General features: G+C 38.4%; 1 protein-coding gene across 2 annotated transcripts; it reads right to left on the reverse strand.

Moving 5' to 3' along the window:
* Positions 1 to 10,922: 10,922 nt before the first annotated feature.
* Positions 10,923 to 15,357, reverse strand: BHLHE22 (basic helix-loop-helix family member e22). Of its 2 annotated transcripts, none has more exons than XM_072151825.1 (2): positions 15,278 to 15,357; positions 10,923 to 13,508 (listed from the first exon to the last, which is right to left on the reverse strand). In XM_072151825.1, exon 2 carries the CDS (start codon positions 13,326 to 13,328, stop codon positions 12,462 to 12,464), a length of 867 nt encoding a protein of 288 aa, XP_072007926.1. In that variant the 5' UTR covers positions 13,329 to 13,508; positions 15,278 to 15,357; the 3' UTR covers positions 10,923 to 12,461. The 2 variants fall into 2 exon arrangements, with proteins under 2 accessions (XP_072007926.1, XP_072007925.1); XM_072151824.1 differs by lacking the exon at positions 15,278 to 15,357 and adding an exon at positions 14,220 to 14,286.
* Positions 15,358 to 15,401: the final 44 nt, after the last annotated feature.

The raw sequence follows: 15,401 nt of genomic DNA on the forward strand, positions 1-15,401 counted from the left end.
CGAAAGTAAGTACCGGCACCAGCTCACCCTGAGCTGGTGCTCGGTACTTACAGCTTACCCCTGTCATTCTAAATGGTAGGTTTCCTTTAACATGGACTGTTATGCTCCTAAGAGCCCTGTCCGTGATCTAACTTTACCTTAGGTTCTCTTATGTCTGTGGGCCAATAATAATTGCTAATAATGGAGCAGGTCTCCAGCCAAGGAGGAAGTATATTGGTTGGGTAGATATTATTTGTCATCTCATTCATCTAATGCATCTACAGTATATAAAAATGAGGAGTGTTCTAGAAAAATTATCCATATATTATATTGCTGTATGCTGAATAACAAATGTATGGTTCTTCATAACTCATGCATGGCCATGGGCCCACCGGTGGATTCCCCATGCACCTGTCTGAGCCACTGTAAGGTAATTTCTTACAACAATGTCTACCAAGTTGTGAACAATGGACAATAGAATTTTGGACATAGGATCGCCTTGAATCAGGACAAATTTCCATATTATGCCTTCATATATAAACAAATTTTTCAAATATGGAAATGACTACAATCTTGTGAGATCCAAAAAGCTTTTTTTGGCATTTCCAAAACTCTTTGGCACACGTTTATCAAAATCAGTGCAAACTGTTTGCCTGTGCAGTTTGCAGGCTGCGCCTGATTCATATATCGTGCAGCATGTTTTTTATACATCTGGCGCCTCTGCACTTCTCTGACAGACTGCAACTTTTTTGTTGCACATTTAACATAGAGCTTGCAACACAATTCTGTCGGACATGGAATGTTAAATGTGGAGCTTTTACAGTAGAACACTCCTTTCAGTGCAGACTTTTGCTTGCATCAGGTATAGTGCAACCGCAACACAAATGTGTCTGCGACACTTTATAAAGACATGTACTAGCAGTATGCACTGAAAAGAATCTGGAAAGTCATACAAAAAACTGGTGCAGGGGCTATAATAAATATGGGCCTATATTTCACCAGCACTCTATCTATCTAAATATAAATATATATCATGTATAAAACAGAATAACTTCATCATTTGTATGTATACAGTATATATATATTTAATTATGGCTCACACATGATAATCTTATACACTGTTATATGCATGAGCCTTACTGCTAGGGTTTATATTGTATGTTTTTTTGCTCGGCAAGTTTTTTTTAAACATATTCAAAATACTGACCTGATGACAGACAGGCTTTCAGTGCCCTGATGCAGGGTTAATGCTTCTTTACAAAGAGGCTAAACAAAGGAAAACAAAACACAGAGAAAAAGGAGATCATAGACTTCCTAATCTGCAGGAGTTACACCAAAAGGTGCCTGGATTTCAGAGATTGATTTCTATGTGTATCAGCTCTGCAGTATGTAATGTGAATGTAGTCTAAAGGTCTGAACACCAAGCGAAGTCACAAGTTCACATACTGAATAGTAGCAGTACGAGTCTGTATTGTCAATATATATTTTCCCTAAGAATAATTTTTTTTCAGAGAAATATATCTCTGTAATGTTTGTTGGCGTCAGAATTGTGTTACCTTCAGCAGTAGGTTGGCTAAACTTAGTATGAACACAATTATAGTAAGTAAATTACATTTCTAACAATCGGATCTTCCATATAACACAACATAATAATAAACCTTGGATTTCTATAGCACAGACTTTCCATATGTTCCAGCCAGAATCGCGGTCCGTGGACCCTTAGTAAATGAGCCCCAATAAGTAGGAATGAACGGACCACAACAGTGCACACTGAACGGACCACAACTGCTGCTTCAGGTTTGGCTCAACACTGACATTTAAATTGTTCTGGGGACTCTCCTTGATGAAATTACCCTGCTCCCCTACCAGTCATTGGTCACCGGGCACCAGAGATGTGGTATGTTCACACATGACTGCTGCAGTGGTTATATATCACACAGCCAGGAGGGCCATAGTGTGAAAAGCTGGGGTTGGAACTTTAAAGGGGTTTCATAAATAATTGTTAATGTTTGTAAAATGAAAAGAAAGACATTTTTCCATTATATTTTCTGTTTTCTAGATCTCTGTTTCCTAAGATGCAATAAGAGGGTTCATTGTGGATAAATTATCACAGCTCTGGTAACTCTATGGGGCAAATTTACTTACCCGGTCCTGTCCCGATTCCCGATCCGGATGGTCCGACAAAGATGAAGTCCGGCGCGATTCACATAGCTTGTGTGCCCGAGTTCCTGCATGCGTCGCTTCCCTGCCGAGATCCGCCGGAGTTCTCCTTCTTCTTCCAGGTGCTTGCAATGTTAAATCCCGCGCGTTGTCCAAATCTGTTCGGTTGTCCGACGGCACGCCCCCGATTTGTGCCGCGGGCAAGCCGGCGCGGATGCGCCAAAATCCGATTGCGTGTGCCAATCCCCTGTTAAATGCGGCGCAAAACGGAAATGCACTCCGCGGACCCTTAGTAAATATGTTCCTGTGTGATAAGCCTCATTTACACATGTGTTTGCTTGCCTGACAGTAGGGTAAACGCTTCTCACCCCTTCTCTTTCCATAGTTAATAGGGCGACATGGCGTACGTACGGGAGAAGATAGAGTATGGCCATAGCCTTCTATGGAGGTGTACTGTATATGTTTGCCGCCAGATATGCGTTCTCACAACGGCTGTGTGAATGCAGCCTTATAACAAGCCGTGCACCTGTGTGACATCACATGACCAGAGACTGTTTTTATATCCACAGAAAGGGAACAACGAGGCTTCCTATAGAATGACAACAAGCAGATATCTAGAAAACTGTAAACTGTATTACTTTTCATCATAAAAACAATATCAATTATTTGCTGGAAGTGGACAATCCCCTTAAACACAACCATGATGTGTAGTTATGTGTATGATGCTTTAGAAAAAAAATGTTTCTTAGAAATAAAAATTTCGGGCACACTACAGAGGTTTAATAAAATATTGTATTTCCCACATAAATACAATTCTTTATTTATTCATACATAGAAGAAAGGCTGACTGCTTTATGGAATGTTTGTACCAACTTTGATTGCGATCCACTAAACATAAGAATATAACAAACTGATTGGTGGAGGTACCACAAGAACGGACCTCAACACTTCACACGAGGACAGTCCATTTTCAGTAATGTTCTGATGCTTCATTCAATACTATGGTAGCACCAAAAATTACCAAGCACAACGCTTGACTATCTTTGGCACAGTCATAAACTGTCTATGAGAGTGCTGAAGATACCGGAGTTCTGTTCTTGGCAAACTCCTACACTCCCATAGAAGGAGCGGCAGGGCTCTTTTCTCTTTTAGTTACTGAGAAAGGGACCAACAATCTGTAAGTGTCTGTTCTCGTGATTGTTGAGGGTCCCAGCAGTCACATCTGTGGATAGGGGTTAATATTTAAAGTTGGTACAACCCCTTTAAATTGACACCTGTATAAAGAAAATTTATATAAATAGAAAAGAAAAAACTTTTTAATAAATATCATCATTTCAAATTTCCCCATTCTCCTCATATAGCTCCTCTCATATTGCCTCCTTTTTTACATTCATTCACTCTTAAATATTTTTCTGTTTGAAACAGGCTTAGAGGGGTTGTTGGAGACCAAAAGTTTTTTTGTCATCTGTTGGTAAAGCAACACAAAATCATTATCAGGGCACAACTACAGTGGTAGCAGCCATAGCAGTTGCTATGGGGTCTGCAGTATCAGGGGGCCCCGGCATCCGACCTGACAAGCTAAAGAATGGAGGATGTGCACTATTCCTATTACGCTGCACATTGTACAGCATAATATGTATATAACAGTGTACATCTTCCCCAGTATACACCATGAATTGGCAGCTCAGATGAGAAATGTCGGGGGAGAGGGAGGGGACAGCAGAACAATAGGAGTGAATAAGAGTGTATAAATGTATATGTATATTTGTAACAATGGGGTAGAGAAGGGCCCATTCAGAAGTCTGCTATGGGGCCCCGCCTCACCTAGTTCTGCCTTGTTACAGTTCAGGGGCAAAGGCTCCTTATATTATATTTCTCTATGATACAAGGACTCCGGTTCTAGGCACTGGGTCAGTGTAATATGACTGTGTTAGTTCTAGAAGCATCACAGATACTACCCCACAGACAATCTGACACCATTATCAGCCCCATCCACTAGTGTGGGCTGCTCTTCAAATACTTTTTCTGCCTCACAGCTCCAAATGGTGTAAACACGTCTGGTTCAACACTTAGTGGTATGGGGTAGGGGAGGCATACAAAGGCCAGGTCACACCTGGGGATGACAAAGACATAGAGTGCACTCCAGAGGATAGTGCATACCGCCAGAAGAACTCATACTTGTTGTCATGTCACCACATCACTGTTCCCTGAAATGGCACAATTTAAACTCGATCAGTTGCTTTCAATCCTAAAGTAAACTTTCCCATGGCAGCTGTGAGGGGGCGGTCCAGACTACATAAGCAGACTACTGTGCAAAAATCAACTGTGACCAACTCAATTCAAGAACAAATAAGCTGCCCTTGCTCATGAGCATGTAATAGACCATATGGTCTTTCATCAGTAGTAGAACACTGCTAATCTACAACGGGTCTGACTATGGTTCAAAATGTATAAGGAGGCGTATGGAGATTTGGAAAGCTTGGGAAGAAAGGTATAGTATGTTCCAAGAGATAGCATATTATGGACATACAGCCCCCTTAAAGCATTGTTTCCAGGGGAGATTACAGCACCTCATTTAAGTACCATATGTCAGCTAAGAAAACAGTCCATACATGCAAGTTCATCTTTACAATATTTATCATTCATTTTGTGAAAATATATCTTAAAGGGGACCTACATCTTAATTAACAATTATCAAATTATAAGACTCCAAAATATGATACAGCACAGGTATATATACTACGTTACGTAAAAGTATACAATAGTATCAATAGTATATATTCACTAAAACTCACAGCAAAGTATTTCAAACACTGGTGAGGCCGAAAATCTCTATGTGTGTATATACGTTTCTCCTTCCATAAAACAACAATTTAATATAATATTCTTACATGACACCATTGTGATGTTATGTCAGTTGAGCATACACAGGACAGAAGATGCCGCGGGTCACAAGTCCACATCATATGTCCTGCTACTGGTCATGTGATCATCCCTATGTTTGTGTGGTTGGTTGGTGAAGAAAAGAATCTGTGCGCCAATTCATTAATCCCTTGAGTCGCAAACTTACAGCCCACTGAAAAATACAGCACAGATTTTTTCTTCCATTTTATTATGGCATTAAATAAAATCCAATAATTGGTGTGTCTGTAAGTGTTTACAGGCAGTCCCCAGGTTAGATAGGGTCCGGAGGTTTGTTCTTAAGTTGAATTTGTATGTAAGTCGAAACTGTATATTTTAGAATTTAAGTTCTACACAAATTTTTTTTTGCCCCAGTGACAATTGGAGTTTCAAAATTTTTTGCTGTAATGGGACCAAGGATTATTAATAAAGCTTCATTACAGTCTGGGACTATAGTAACATCCAGAGAGCTTCACCAGAGGTCACAGAGGGCAGAGGGGTCCATCTGTAACTAGGGGTCGTCTGTAAGTCGGGTGTCCTTAAGTAGGGGACCCCCTGTATATATATATATATATATATATATATATATATATATATATATATAGTGTGTGTAAAAGTATTTATCGCTGTTCACATATATACAAACGCACAAAGAGGAGTATATTTACATATACAACTCTGTGTATTTATGTATATGTGTCTATATATATACAAACACATATATAAACACATACATATATATCTATGTATATTACATACCTGCTTCAAGTCCTTCCCCCATGGAGATTTATTATGTATTCAATGCTCCTATTGTCATTAAATGTATGAGAAGAGTCAGATGTTTGAGTCTTTTTGAGGGGGCGTGGCATTAACAGTACAGGGGTGTGGTATTAATAGTAGAGGGGCGTGGTTTAGGGGATGAAGGAACTTACTATTATTTGCAGCAGGAGATGAGATTGCGCATTTAATGCTGAAAACTTCCCCAGCCATCACTTGGAGATTTCAGCTCCCATTTGCGACAAAATGATTACCATATATACTCAAGTATAAGCCTAGTTTTTCAGCACAAAAAAATGTGCTGAAAACCCAAACTCGGCTTATACTCGAGTAAAATAAATATAGGATTTGCCAGGTTTTTGTGGTAAAATTAGGGGCCTCGGCTTATACTTGGGTCGGCTTATACTCGAGTATATACGGTACCTTGCGCCTCTTCAGAATTTTGGAGATTAAGAAACAAGTGGAGAAGAGATTAGAAGAGGTGATTTTAATAATGTCTCTTTGTCTATAATGTTATAATTTGTGTATACATTTTGTGTTTATCCCAAGAATCTAAACTGTGTAAAGAACATATATATGATATGACATACAGAGAGAGATAGATAGGTGTCTCAGTAATACACTGACTGGCACACATGATAGTATTAAAATCTCTCAGCTCATTTACTGACCACAGTTTACAGAAATCCTATTCACACAATTGAGATGCATCAGACATTTGCACCAGATGGAGATTTTTGGACTGCACAATATCCGGAATCTGGCTGAAGAAATCTGCCATTCAAACACACCAGGTTTACAGAATAGTCCCAGATCACCAGAATCTTCCAGAATGATTATAGATATAACTGCAGGCAAAATAATGTCCCATCCTATCTATTTACAAAATAACATTTTGTACAGTGATCTTATACTAGAACTAGATAGATACATAGATAACTAGAAATGTGGAGATGGATAGAAATGCATCTATCTTCATATAAATAGATTTTTTGGGGAAGACGAGTGGATTTCTAGTGATATACTGTAGAATTATACAATGTTAGAAATAAATATTATATATGGAATAGATCCTGTATGATGAATAGATACATAGATATGAGATAGATGGTATAAGAAGATAGATAGATAGATAGATAGATAGATAGATAGATAGATAGATAGATAGATAGATAGATAGATATGAGATAGATGGTGTAAGATGATAGATAGATAGATAGATAGATAGATAGATAGATAGATAGATAGATAGATAGATAGATAGATAGATAGATAGATAGATATGTTATGGAAGGATGGATGGATAGATAGATAGATAGATAGATAGAAAGATAGACGATAGATAGATAGATAGATAGATAATGATTGATAAATAGATAAATAGATAGATATGAGATAGGTGATGTATTATGAATAGATAGATAGATATTATATATGAGATACATGCTATATGATAGATAAATAGATAGATAATTATATATGAATATGTGAGATAGATTCAGTATAACACACACACCTATATATATGATGGATCATATATTTATATATATTAGATACTTAATGTTCACACACATTAATAGCTATGCAGCCTGGATATAATAGATATGGTAAGGGAAGGAATTTCTGTAGAGAAATATATTGATCCCCTATTGATGTTGGTGTCATCTCTAATCTCCTCTGTGTATTACAGAGTGAAGCCTATGACTTAGCATTATGTAGACATGACATGAAGGCTTTGCTGCTGGTAATTCCCGGTAAGGTCTCTGCTCTCTATTCAGTATATATGTATATAATGGAGACCTGAGCTTGGCTTCTCTCCAGCACTTGATCTCAGTAGCAGGGAGGGGATGAATCACTGGAGCTGCAGACTCCTCAGTCTAGCGATCCTCAGAGCTGTCTATATTTTCACCTGTATATTTTGCAGATTTGAGCACATTTCAAGCAAATTTACTGTCCCCTGCCATGCACTTGCATTGTGTGGAGTGTGTGGGGTGTCAGAGTGTTATCCTCTCCTCACACTGCCTATATGCATACATGAATGCATAAATAACACCATAAAATGCTGAAACACATCATAAATTTGTCTGATATTTTATTACAGGTCTGGGGAATGAGCTTGGGAAGGACAAGGGTAAGTAGCTATCACCAAGCTGGGGCTTAACCCCTTCCCTCCTGCTTGAAGATTGCTCACATGGAGTAAATTATATCTAGAAGAGCAATCTTAGAAATGGCCATTCGTTTTTATTACTGACTCCAACAATTTAGTCACAGGAGACCAAGTCTGAGGAGATGTACACAGCTTTAATGACCGAAAACTTTGGGGTCATTCAGCCCAAATATTACTTTTATACTTGAGTGCTGTACCTACAACTTTTCTTGCATGGTAAAACTATTGTGTTTGCTTCTCTCAAGTAGTTTATTGTGCTTGGTCTGTGGCTTTTGGGCAAGTTATATACTGGACCCTAGAAATGCCACAGTCTGCCCAACACAGCAGGGAATAGTCATCACCTGCAACCATAATGCTGGCACCTAATACCAGGCAAAGGGTAAAAGGGTAGAGACATGCCATCCTTATGAATATGAATATAAAAATATATATATATATATATATATATATATATATATATATATATATAACTTGATATTACTAAATGTGATACAATATACATTTATTGCATTAAAAATAGCTAAATATGAATCATATATATATATATGTATATATATATATATATAAATATAAATATATATATTCACACACACACATATATATATATATTTTCATGGATAGTGATTTATTTATATCACTAAATAGGATGTTGTATATTCATTGCAAAGGAAATAACTAAATATGAACTATTTATATAGTGCTTCATTTATATGACAAATGGGATACAATATACATTTGTTGCAAAAACAAATAACTATTACAATTTTTGACTTGTACTTTAGGGTCATGACTTTAAAAAGAATTACAATTTCCACGATTCCTATAATTTCTTTTGCATTTAATCTGACCCAGATATGTGATCTATGAAGAAGGAAAAAAGAAGGAAAGAAGGAAAGAAGGAAGGAAAGAAGGAAAGAAAGAAAGAAAATATATGTGGATGGTAAACAGAAATAGCTAGATAATTTGAAGCTATATATATATACATGAGATAGATGGATTGAGATAGATAAATAATATATATATATATATATACGATTGATAGATAGATATTAGTTATATTTGAGGCAGATAAATAATAGATAGATACTGGAGATATATAAATAGATAGACAATATTTGTAGATGCTAAAAAAATTAGGTGATGTATAAAGGAAGAAATAAAATATAAGAGAACATATATGTGGTCGGTAAAGATGTATAGATAATTTGAGGATATACATATAGATAGACATATATAGATAAATATGAGAAAGGTAGATGGATTGAGACAGATAAAAGATAGAAAGCTAGATAGATACTGTAGATAGATAGATGTATAAATTATATGTAGATAGATACTAGTTATATACGAGTCTTGCGCACATGGTAAGTATACACATACTCGACTCCTGCACATGGTCACTTTAATGTATCTCCCCGCAGCTACTACTTACCTATTCATGTATTCCCCCTCTGAATGCAGGCGATCCACCACTGCTAACAGGCTCTTCAGAACTCATAATTATTTGTCAAAGTCTGCAAAGTATATCATCCCCATCCCCTAGTGATAATTAGTTACCATAGCATCTAATACGCCAATGTGCCCAGAGCACACCATTAACAGTTAAACGAAGGATTCAATTTAACACATGATTATATCTTTGGAAAGCCATTCTATTAAGAGAGTCAATGTCACTCGTGCTGGGGCAATCACACGCAGGGTAAAGAAAGAAGGAGGAGGGGCAGGGGGGTCATGGGGCAATATATAGGACAAGAATAAGGATTCATTTCAATTGTCTATAGAAGGCACAAAGAATTATAAAGTAAAGAACAAAACAAAGTTTCCATGTAGTAGAGATAGATTTGTCGGATATTAGAAAAATAAATTTGTTGGTTGAAAAAAATAAATAAATCCAGGGTATTAAATCTGACAGCAAATAAAAAAAATGATTAAAAAAAAAAGCCTGAGCACTGGTTAGTTCCTAATGAGAGTGATGGACAGCAGAGACAGAACAATACAAACTAATGGCCGTGCTGCTGATCACTTTACTCCTTGATTAAAGACAGCCAATTACCGCACAGAACAGAGTCATAATTATGCGCCTTAATCACATCCACGAGCGCTAATTGCCTTAACGATGTGTTTCATTAAATGAATGTAGGTATTATAGGCGACAGTTTTCATACACAGTTGTTTTCAAATTAACATAATATTAGACATCGTCATGGAAATTGTTTTAATAATCATAATTAGAGGCACCCAGGCTTTGTGTGGTAATGCTGAGAGACGGCTCCTTACTGGCCTGAGGGCAGCTCATGCCACCCTGTGTGCAGTCATTCCCAACCCTGGTCCATGCCCTGCACTACACACTTACAACTTTGCTATAGATAATCTCCGCTTCATAGATTGTAAGCTCTTGTGATCAGGGCCTTCACTCCTTTTGCCTTATCTGACCATGTTATTACTCCGCTGTAATGTCTTATTTTGTCTGTAAATGTCACCCATGATCTGTACTGCGCTGTGAAATATGTTGGCGCTATAAGATTTATTATTTATTACGAGCAAGGATATCAAGAAGTCAGTAATCTTCTGCAAGGCAGCTCTTTCATTTATAACCCAAAACGTGATACAGAAGGGATGTGTTCGTTATTAGGTGTCACTTTAAATTGTGTTTGTTATCTTTGCAATACCCCATAACAAAATGTGTCTATACCTGAATTGTAATTTATTGAATTCATTAAGATATCAAAAGAAATGAAATTTAGTTTAGCTCTGTATCTCATTTTTGGCAAAAAAAAAAAATGAAGTTGCATCATTTAACATCATAAACTCATTTACACTATTTCATTTGTTCCAAAATTCTCACCACAGACGCATCCTATCAAATATTAAAAAAATAGCAAACGCTACAATAATTCGTCAGAACATGTGATAAACATATTTATTATATAAAATACCATGTAGAAAATTTATTGCAATGCTGGATCCAAACTAAAAAAAAAAAAGAAAGAGCGAAAAGCAACATAAATCGAAAACAAAAAAAAAAAAAATACATGAAATACATAAAAAATAAATAAATATTAAATATCTGTATTAAATAATAAAAATTTATTTAACTTAACATTTTTAGACCACTTTTCATTAGTGAATTAAAATATTTGCGCGGACAGCAGTGAATTTCTGCCAATCTGGAAGGTGGCTGGGACACAGATGCGCAGACATAATGATAATATATGGCCTTGATAATCTGATTGACCTATTTAATGGGCAGCATTATTTTACACATCCTTGCCCTATGATCATTCATTCTATCATGACATACTCAGCTCTGTCAGCAGGACAATGTCTCCATCTCAGTCACTAAATACCAATAATGAAATGATTAACCTGAATGTATCGATCGACTTCAGTACCAATACAAACTGTAGGAACCTCCTACATAAACCAGTAAAACTAAATTCAGCAGCAAGTAATAACCGGTCCCCTATGTCATCCATGCATTGACTTGTGATTAAGTTAATGAAGAATACACATCCTCTTGCATTTTTGGACTGAGGCCATTTATTAAAGCTCAGTTTTCATACAATTATGTAGCAACTTGAAATCAAAAAAATGACCTTTTATTTCATTGAGCTCAGAGACATTGAGATTTCCATGTACGTTCTTGTCTATTAAGCTTTGAAACACTTGGCACAAAGTATATAAATAAATTAATCAAAATGGAAATTAAAAAAAAATCAAAAATAAATAAAGGAAAAGTCATGTCACCTGCAACACAAGATTAATAAATACTGAAATGTAACACATGAAGGAACCACTTTCCTCACACAACATTCCATATGGAACAACAAGGTGCACAGAATTGTGTAAAAAACCTAAAACTTTCACTCCCAACAGGTATTACTATTATTTCTTGCAAGCCAATGACATCCTCAACCAAATCTGGAGCAACGTCCTACAAAGTTCAGACACAATAAAAAATACAAATGGTTTCTATTCTTGCAATGTTAAGAAGTCTTTGTAATTAAATAAGTCTATATTTCAAGTGTTTTCCTGGCTCAGAATCGTGTAATACAAGTGCCTTGTTTCGTTTAGTTTAGTCTTAAGTGAATAGGATCTCTAATAATAGCAAGATTATTAGCACAAGTTCGTCAAAATGAGCAGCGATTTATTTTTTTTGGGACATGATGATGTAATCATTCCACACAGACTGATGTCACTGGCCACAAGTACCTGAACAAGAAGTGGATTTGATGCCATTGAAACTTCTGAGATCTGGTTACTTGTCCATCAGTGGTGAAATAAAACAAAATCAAATATCATAAGAAGAACCAATGTAACAGGACTGGCAGGGGAGATCACAATGGAGAAGCCTCAGAAAGTTCTTCCCAGTGACTACTATGTCACCTTGTGGAGTTGTCCCTGGTCTAGGTGGTACCAAGTCCCGGGCACCTGATGGTATCAGCTCAGCTACTATGTGGTTAGGCTTTTCTTGCTGTTAAGGCTTGTCAGTACACTGTTTGCACAGACTGGAGGACACGCTGTTGAATAGGGCACATTTGTCCGGGCAGGAGCTGGCCACAGTGCTGAAGGGGTACGCAGCCGTAGCAGCCGCTTGCTCATAGGCTCCAAGTGCAGGATGCAGGGCAACAGCAGCTGCAGCTGCGGCAGCAGAATTGGGTATGGAGGCAGCAGAGATGGCCTGGCCTTGGTTGAGATAAGCCACTAGTCTTCTCATCTCTTCCAGTGCCTGGGCTTGCATGAGGATGTAGTTCTTGGCCAGTAGCAGGGTGGCTATCTTGGAGAGCTTTCTGACCGAGGGGCTATGGGCATAAGGGATGACAGCTCGCAGCTCGTCCAGGGCATCGTTCAGATCGTGCATGCGTCTTCTCTCTCGGGCATTGATGTTCAGCCTCAGGGCCTTCTGTTCTTTAGACTTCTTTCCTGTGCCAGGTACACCTGGGGCGTCTGACTTCATTCCAGGTTGAGAAGATCTATGATCTCCCGGCCTGATCACCAGCTCACAGCGCCCATCACTGTCATCATCAGGGCTCTGATCCTCTCCTCCGCTGCTCTCTGCCACAGAGCATAACCCCCTGCCTGTACCATCTCCACCGTACTTGGCGCACATACTAGCTGCTGCAAGTGCCAGAGGGTCTCCAGTTGCCCCTGATGGGAGTGCAGTGGTCTGATGGTGGCGCAGGATGTCTGCCGGGTCGGGTAGATCATAGCTGTGCAGTGGTGACCGGTCTCCTTGCTGAGACAGGTCTAGACCCGGGGGTGAGCGGAAAGCAGACTCCATCCTCTTAGCACCGAGACTCTTGTGGAACAAGTCTTGTTCTGCCAGGTTCAGCGCCCTCTCCATGTCCCTACTCCAAGGAACTTCTGTAGGGGTTTAGACAATCAACTCACGAAAAAATAATCGGCACTCCAATATGAGGCGAAGAATTATTTCATATCATGATCCACGCAAAGAAACCACCGCCATAAGAATTCCTCTGTTTTTAGCAATTTGCAATGTTTCACGCCAACGCCCTTCCTCAAGCTATAAAACAAAATTAAAAACAAAATGATCAAAATACAATGGTAAAGTTTTATGACAAAAAGAAAAGCTGGTAACATTGACAGAAAATAATCTTATATATACACAATACTGTATAATGCCAAGTATCACTTCTCCGCCTGCGTAGGTACATATAAGCATTGAAAAAAGTAGCTGCACTCCACTTGGGGTGCCCTAAACGATGCTAGACAAATAGGTGGAGGGGCCCTATAAGTATACTAATAAAATTGGCTTGGACGATGTAATTATAAGGTAAGAAAGCAACAAAAAGACATCAATTTACAAGAACATGCGACAAATCCTTTGTAAACATAATTTACTAAGGAACCTATGAATCCATATATCTACCTGGAACTCCCTTACTACAGGGTTCACAGCAGTAACTAGAGCCTCCATACAGAAGTGTGACAGTCCTGCAGAGAAGAATCAAGCAGCAAGATCTCACTAAAAAGTCTGTCTACAAAAGAGCAAAACAATAAAATCCAACAATAAATTAGATTCTAATTCTAAATCACACTTACTAAGAGCATAACAGCTTCTCTACAGCATCTAAACAGAGACTCATACACTAAAGAGTTAAAAATTCTGTGGGAAAGAAGTACGCAGCAAAGGATGACACCCGGACACCCGCATGCAGCTCCCAAATAAAGTTGGAACAATAAGATATAGAGGAGTTGTTAACCATTGACGTACCTTGCAGCTGCAATACGATCCACATGTGTGCGGCTGTGGTGAGCACCATGCTACTATGGCACTGTGTTATATATGTGAACAGGGGGCAGCAAACCCGCCCCGCTTCCATCTGATTGGAAAGGACAACAAAGGGTGTGGAGAGAAGACCTAGGAGGCATTGTAGTTGGTCTGGGGGAGTGGGAAAGGAACTGATTGACTTCTCCAAAGAATTTCACAGCGTCTCTACAATGATGCTGTGTGTATTAAGCAGCCGTATTTAAGTCCATGAGCTGAGAGAATCACAGATCATCTAGTGCTGCACGAAAGTGCAAGTATGAACAGCACCCTAAGAACACTGAATGAGAATCTCAGTCTAGTACGGTAATTAGTGAGGAGACAATGCTGATCTCTGTGTAAATGTTTCAATTACAAAGAAGGAAAAAGCAAAAGTGTTGTTACATGGGTCATATAAATAATAAGTTCAGAATAAGAAAAAGCAAAGTACACATCCAAGCAAGAAGGGAAATGTACACGCTGTGTTTAGCTGGTGGATTATATTGAACTTCTTAGAGGAGTTTCACAAGGACCACTTCAGACACTGAGGACTTCAGCAGAGTCCACCAGAATCACCTGATCTAATGGCCTAGGTAACCCCAAGAACAGGAGACTACATAGAGTGAGGAGAGAGAAGAAGACCCTTCCATAGCAATGAAGTCCTACCAGGGTTGCCACAGATTTGCCACCACTCAATTGAAAACTAAGTGTGGAGCAGCACCCAGAGAAGTGTGGCACAGAGCGGGCAGAGGTCCACACACAGCTACCCGTACTGCCTGGAACTAGGGACCAGAAAGGTTTAATGCCACCAATCCAGAAACCTAAACCCAATGCACGAGAAGGCCACCAGAGACAAAAATTCTCACCAACCTCACCTACAACCCAAATTATAATCCACACAGATTAAGAGGTAATAGCCTAGGCAAGTTTAGACTGTAGATGGAAGCAGATAATAAGTTTGTAGATAAATAAACTGTGTAGATAAAGTGAATATACAAAGAAAAGCATAAAGAGAAATAATTTACCCCTCAAGTGGTTGGACCGTCCGATATGCAAGGTGCTGTATAACCAAGATCGATCCCTTGATACCACCCACTACGTAATCCTGAAAAACAAAGACATCTTAATTATTGGTCCAAAATATCTTAG

Source organism: Engystomops pustulosus, chromosome 5 (assembly GCF_040894005.1).
Source record: "Engystomops pustulosus chromosome 5, aEngPut4.maternal, whole genome shotgun sequence".
Classification (NCBI taxonomy): Eukaryota; Metazoa; Chordata; class Amphibia; order Anura; family Leptodactylidae; genus Engystomops; species Engystomops pustulosus.

What these genes read in the sequence shown, in the direction of transcription:
- BHLHE22 (XM_072151825.1), bottom strand. Translation starts at nt 13,328, where the DNA reads ATGGAGAGGGCGCTGAACCTGGCAGAACAAGACTTGTTCCACAAGAGT.